Genomic DNA, 7,228 nt, shown 5'->3' on the forward strand with positions numbered 1-7,228 from the left:
TATGCTCTGTAATGGTGTATTCCTTTAAAATGTAAGGTTTTAAATGAAAAATATTGCCTTTTAAAATCTAGAATTATCAAAAGGCACAAGAATCAAGCTGATCTTGTTTAAAGGGGCTAGAAGCATTCATTGTACTGTATGTTGTAAATGCAAAAGACAAAAAGGGAGACTGCTCATTTCTCACTATTTTTAAATAGAGTACTAAAGTTATGATGTGCAAATCAAAATGTTTTTGTGCTCAACATATTTTGCTATATAAGATATCAAATACCGTCAGTCTTATGCATGTGACAATGTACTTTATTAGAAATTAACTGGAAGGTTTTCTTTTTCAAATAAAGAAAGATCCAATTCCAACTATAGAAAAACATAACATTTCTCTAAATACATAAACAGACATTTACAATTAAAACTTTATTTTAAGAAAATGTCTGTCATATTAAGTTCAAGGACTATCATGGTGTGAAGGAGATGAGGTTCAGAGGAGACACCCTCCTGACCGGTGTGTTGATGTTTGAGAGCGGAGTGAACAGATCTGCTGAAGGCGTTTCCACCTGATCTCTGACCTGTGAGATCTGCCTCAGCAGAGCCTTCCCCTCTTCTCGTGCCTACGAGAGCGATCAGTCAATGTAACTGCTGACTTTGACAGAATAATCATGGATTCCATGTTTAAAACTTACATCGTTGTAGTCACAGCAGCGCTGCGCACAGATCGAAGCCTCGTCGTAGAGTTTGCTCTTGAAATAATACTGACCCAGGTAGCGCAGAGCTGTGCTCACCTCTGCATGCTCCAGTTGCTCCTGAAGGAACATCACCATTGAAAAGACTCATTCAGTTCATCACACTGACTTTAGAAATACTATTCCACCTCAGTTATCTAATTCAAAACCTGATGCTACAACTGAAATGCTTTTGAGAACAAAGCTGACAGCTGTACAGAGCAAAGAAGTTTTCTATTTAAAGTTACAACATATACCACTAAGTGCTTACCCCACAAGAGAAAATGTCTTGAATGTAAAGCATGTAACACTGAGCAGCATCGTCAGACTCATTCAGCTGTTCATGGAGCCTGTGGAGGGATGAGATTACACTTTAATGGAAAAAGAAGCTGAAAAATTAGCTACAAATGAGCTAAAGCTGAGGTTACTACACCACTTTCTACCCAACATAAAAAAGGAATTTATTTAAAGGGAGATATCAATGGATGTAGCAATATGAAAATAGGAGATGGAATAATGCTGTTTTTCATTCACTTTTAAAGAGTATTTAAGTTTCCAAACTAGGCAGGAACTACTGCTACACTAAAACATTAAATTGCTAAGTGCCACTTTTTAACAATTAAATTGAGAACAGCTTACTTTGCCAGTTTAAGAAGAGCCATTTTTTCTACATCGCCAACAGAATAAGCCCTCCAGTAGCACTGCAAAAGAATAAAAATCAATTTTTAAAAAAACAGTTGAATATTTACAAAATAAACTCAAGGTGCTGATAGCTGCAAGATGTTTACCTTCTTGGCTTCAACTTGCTGAGAGAGTTTTTCATAGCTTTCCCCCAATGCAACCAACATGCGAGAGTCATTGGGTCTGAAGGCAAAATGACCAAATCAGTGATGCACAGTTCAATGTGTTTAGACTGAATATAAACATTAAAAAATAAAATTAATCCAAACCTGAGCTGGTGAGCCTTTCGGTAGTAATACAAACAATAAAAAGGCATCTTAAGGATTTCATATGTCTGACCTAATCCATACCAGGCACGATAATCCCGCTTGTTCACTTCAATTGCATGCCTGGCGAAAAAAAAACAAGCAGAGGTAACATTTCTTTAAAACATGAGATCTGCAGGTTTTAAAGCAAAACTGGTTCCACACTGAGCTAATCAGTGAAACATGTTGTCCAACCTGTAGGCCTGGATGGCAGCTGAAGTGTTCTTCATTTCCATGTATTCGTGGCCCATGAGGGTCCAGGCTCCAAGACAACGAGGGTTTAGTTTCAGGGCGCGCTGGAAGTACAGAGCTGCTTTCTCATGCTGAGAGCGTAAACTGTAGTAGTTCCCTTTAAATGAAACAAAGTTCTCCTCAGAAACCCATCCAGATCCAGGCAGTTGGTGAAGAGACAAGGGTCAGAGTTAAATGATGGGATGTTCTGACTTACTTCCAGTTTTAAGTTTGATTTATTTTGAACCTTGACAAAAATGCAGTCCTTACCAAAGGTTAGACACCTTAAACTTTGTTACATTCTGTCAAGCTGCTATAGTTATAGTTTAATGGGCTTTTATATGATGGACCAGCACAAAGTGCAGTTTGACTAAACTGGAAAAAATATATTTTGGCTTTTTAAATGTGTTTCAATTACAAACAAGAAAAGTGTGACTTTTATTTGAATTGAGCTCAGAGTCAATATTTTAGAGAGAAGTCTATACCAGCTTTGCACATGCTATCACTTAAAATTTACCCTTTTGTTCTTTATGAAATAGTTCAGACTGGAGAGAACCTGAACATTAATTTCAAATTTGCTGCCACAGAAAACATTGGTTTCACTTATAGACTCTGACAAAGAGATTCTAACATCCATATGTTTCAATCTAAACTTCTCTTTCGTGGCTGACAGCTTTTTAAGAGTTGTCACTGTGCTGCAAATTTAAACTCCAACCTCCAACATGTATTCTTCGAGGGTTTCTCTGCATCTTTCCCAACAACTCTGAACAGTTTCCCACACCACAGCATAATGCATCTCCTACCATGTTCCACTAAGCTGATGGTGTGTTTTCTGCTAAGCATAGTGATTGAATAATATAACATTGAGCTGATGAAACCAGAGCACCTTCATCCATGTTGTTTCTTAAAGACTCCATTTACTCACTACGGGACTTCAGAAGGGAATTTAGCGAGCTGAATTATATTTACAGGTATCAAAGTAAGGGAGACTGAATACAAAAGCATGCTACATTTTTTTTAATTTTATTTTCATCAGCAACAAAAAATTAATACTGCATTGAAAAATCTTCCTCCTGCTTTACAATTGCACAACTTCATGTTGGATTGGGGCAAATGTCAAAATATATTGACTTGTAGTTGCAAGGAGACAAAATGTGGAAATGATGTTTTGCAGGGCTCCTATTCTCTTTGAGGAACAAACTCAGGACTGTAAATAAGTCTAAAGATTATCCTGAAAGTCTAATAATGCGTTGACGTTCCTCTGTGATTTTTCTATTCTCAATGGGATTAACTTATTGCTTACCAATTACGCAGCATGTCTCCACTCGGTATTTATCAATCTCCACCAGGTTGTGGGCTAGATAACTTAATTCAGGCTTCATACTCTGTAAAGACACAAAGCACTGACAGAATAAAGAAATAAAGGGACCTCTGGATTTTCATGAAATCCACTTCATCCCTATTGATCATGTGCTTACATCTCAAATCTGAGACAACACATTTAGAAGCTGTAAACTTACTTTGACATATAGCAAATTAGAGAAGGTGTCCATGTTGTCGATACGATACGGATCACGCTCCCTCAGTTCATTAAACAGCGCCAAAGCTTGGTCGATATCTTTAATAAACAGAGACAGATTGCCGTTAGATTCCTCCTGCTCACACAGCATTTTCCTGACATTTAAAACCTTGAAAAACGTTTGAAAACCTCTGATGTTGTGGTAGGCAACAGCAATCTGCGAGATGATGTAGGTGCTCTTGGAGAAGCCGGCCTCAATGAGGTTTTGGTACTTCTGCAAAGCCTCTTTGATCATCTGGAGCTCTGTGTACATGTGGGCCATGAAGAAGTCTTTAATCCAGCAGTCAGGCAGAGACAGGGACTTTAACTATACAAAGAGAGCAGAGAATATAAAATCTATATAAAAAACTTCCAAGGTTTGTAGCTGTAACATGACAAAACACGAGAAACTTCAAAAGACCGTTACCATTTCGATGTTTGTGATGAGGTTACTAAGCTCCAGCCAGGCACCCCAGTGAAGAGGAAGGGCTTGAATTGCCTCCACAAACACTTCCACTGCCTCCTTCAGCAGATCCAGCTTTCGTAAAACAACCCCATACCTATTTTCACACACGCACACAACAACAGATTTATTTGTAGTGCACTCTTTCCTTAACTAAATATCCCATTAGTGAGCATCTTTATGGAGAAGAAGCACTTACAAATACAGCGTAAAGCCGTCCAGCTCTCTTGCAGTGTGCTTCTTACTGAGCTCAACTCTCAGTTCTCGCAAAGCTTCATTACGCACCTGACCCTTCTCCAAAGGACCTAAAACCACACAGAATCAGACAAACGCTTTCCGGAAACAAGGGAAGTAGCTCCTCTGTTCTCTAATTGGTGTAAATCAAAAGGATCTTACCCAAACTGTCCACAGTCTCATCATCTTTCTTTTTCTCGCCGGACTAAAATTAAACAAGCATGTATTCATAAAAAATGCCTCCAAAACAGAGCGATCAAATCGTGAATCAGAGACAGATAAGTATTTATTGAATCTTACCAGATAGCGGGAATACATGTAGAGGAAATAAGCCTTCTGGCTACAGCAGCCCTTTAGAAAGTAAGCAGCACGGTCATACTCTTTCAGGTCAAAGTAGGATTTGGCCAAAGTGAAGGCATCCAGATCTTGAGCGTCTTCCTGTATGCAAGGTAGACAATGGTAAGAAAACATTCAATTTTTATGATTATATGATTTAATAAAAATGTCTAAAGTGCATAATCCTAAAGGTGTTTTAAATACTAAATATGATCTGAAAAATTGGTCAGCAGGGGGCAGTATGTGTTTAAAAAGAATCATGCACACTGCCTTATTGAACAACACTGAATCAATACCTTTTGTCCAAAAAAACAGGAAATCACATATCGTTTAAAACAAATCTCAGAAAGCCTAAATTAAAATTGTGATAATCTTGAATTTAAAAAATGCTTAGAAATGAAAAATATTATCAAAATAGGCTCCAGAAAATCTAAACATCTGTAAAAAATTTCACTTCTGCCAAAGACTGCTTGGATCAAGTATTTAGTAGACTACAATATTTCTGGTTCCGTGCATTAAAATTCAGCTTCATTAGTCAGTTGGATGCATATTCACTTCCACCTTTTTATCCACACTTGATATTAATCTTAGTAGGGAAGCTGAAACAATGAAATCATCAATAAATTATGTTTAAGCGTAGAGATATGAAATGATTTGCATACATGTACAAAATAGGAGCACATAGCCCCAACGCTATACAAATTGATTAATAAAATGTACCTTCATTGTAATTTTAAATAGTGAATTTAAAAATTCAATAATGAACATAAGTGAGCTAATAATGAGATTTCTGATAAACTGCATCATTTCTGATTTTGGTTTTTCTTTATTGTTTATGCATAAACCCCCCACTGAACCTCAGACCTTCGTGGCAGTGAACTAACCTCAGTGAATGCTGGTTCTGGGGGTAAATCATCCTTGGGAAGGGGATCCAAAGCAAACGCCAACTCAGAAGCCCTGAAATGCAAACATCGCCGGTGTTAGCATTTACCCCGCTTGTTTACTTGTCTACAGCAATAACAAGCGAAACGAAAATTCAATACCGTCACTGACTGATAGCCATCAAACATATTTAGTGAAACAGTGTCGTTAAACCTGCCATATCTTAGCTTAAAACATGTTCATCAACAGCGCTATTTTAGCTAATACCAGAGACATGGCGTTTATTTAGGTGACTTTTCTGTGTCAAATTGCAAAAAGATGCACATTAAACAGCACATTTTTTTATCTTGCAGTCTTACCACTTCGCGCTATGCAAAACTCCTCTTTCTTTACACAACGATATGACAGATATTAGCTGTTTCTTGATTTGTGCCAGATCTCCGAACTCACTGCACAGAGCCGCCATTTTCATATTTCACCAAGCGAACAGGTGATTGGTTGGAAAAAGAAGCTACGAGACTCCACTTCCTCTTCCCATTCCCTTTCAGAACAAAAGTCGTGGACATTTTAGGTGGCGTGAAATAAACTCCCTCCCTCAAGAGAATACATATTTTTCAAACCTCTTACAAATGTGGCAGATTATTTCCAACCGTATCTCTGACCAGCTTCCTTACAGCATTATCCCAGCACCACCATGTGTTACTGTGAGTATATTCTAGTCAGGGGCAGTACGCCATTTAAAACAGGAATTATGGCTTTCCTCTGAATGAGTGTATTCTCTGGATTTATTTGGGGTTGAATACAAAAGCACATCACTAGTCAGTTTTTTTATTTGAAGGCAATGACTGAAAACCATGTTCCATTCATAAATACACACTATTTTATCTTGGTCTATCACATAAAATCCTCAAAATACACCAGATTTTGTAGTTGTAATGTGACAAATTGTAAAACTGGTATAAATATTAAAATGGATACTTCTGAAAGGCACTGTGTATAAATATATAATTTGAGAAGAAAAACAACTGTATTTATTTTTTTTAAAAAACATGTATTAATGTCAGCATGAAGCTACAAAATGAAAACAAACTTCCATGAAAAAATGAGTACCCACTTCTACCAGGAGATGGCACTGTATGGCTTGGTCAATAAATCCACTTTTTCACACTTTAAAAACATATTTTCGTTTATCCTAATGTCATGATCCAACTCTCTATATGAGGTGAACAATTTTAGGCACCGTATGATGATTGATCATCAAGTTCATGCTGACTATCCGTTTCACTCTGTTAGCTACTTTTCCTTACAAAAAAACGATTTGTAGCTCATTTGAAATGAATTGGATATCAGTGCTGGGATTCATAATGAGAGCTAAATTGCCTTTAGTCCCGGAGGACTCCTTAAGAGGATGAGCGGATGACACAGTTTGAAATATGAAAACAGTAAAGGGAGAATATGCCTGCAACAAGAAATTCTGCATGGCACTGGAGCTCTGTTTGGGAGGTCTGAAACATGTCCTGTAGATGAAAAAGAAACTTGACATGTTTGATGATACTGTAATTGAATATTCACTCAGAAGAGAGCAAAATATAATTTCCCTTCATTTTGATGCGATGCAGTGTCATTGTCTACCATTACTCCCAACCGCCTGCGAGCGTTTCCGACCCACTGGTGGACATCATCTGTCAAAGGTGCTGCTTATTTTTTCAAAGAGCAAAACTCACTTAGAGAGACTGACAAAGTAATCAAGTACTGCTGTGGGTTACAAAACCAAGCACACAACCCACCGAGCAAGTTGAAAAAGGTGAATAAAGGGAAC

General features: G+C 37.6%; 1 protein-coding gene across 1 annotated transcript; it reads right to left on the minus strand.

Moving 5' to 3' along the window:
- Nucleotides 1-93: 93 nt before the first annotated feature.
- Nucleotides 94-5,881, minus strand: cdc23 (cell division cycle 23). The gene is made up of 16 exons (XM_005802918.3): nt 5,769-5,881; nt 5,412-5,484; nt 4,492-4,629; nt 4,354-4,396; nt 4,157-4,262; nt 3,922-4,054; nt 3,645-3,822; nt 3,457-3,554; nt 3,240-3,321; nt 1,901-2,054; nt 1,670-1,789; nt 1,508-1,583; nt 1,359-1,420; nt 991-1,069; nt 681-800; nt 94-608 (listed from the first exon to the last, which is right to left on the minus strand). The coding sequence occupies exons 1-16, from the start codon at nt 5,879-5,881 to the stop codon at nt 456-458; spliced, it is 1,728 nt and encodes a 575-aa protein (XP_005802975.2). The 3' UTR covers nt 94-455.
- Nucleotides 5,882-7,228: the final 1,347 nt, after the last annotated feature.

The sequence above is a fragment of the Xiphophorus maculatus genome, chromosome 11 (genome assembly GCF_002775205.1).
Source record: "Xiphophorus maculatus strain JP 163 A chromosome 11, X_maculatus-5.0-male, whole genome shotgun sequence".
Lineage (NCBI taxonomy): Eukaryota > Metazoa > Chordata > Actinopteri > Cyprinodontiformes > Poeciliidae > Xiphophorus > Xiphophorus maculatus.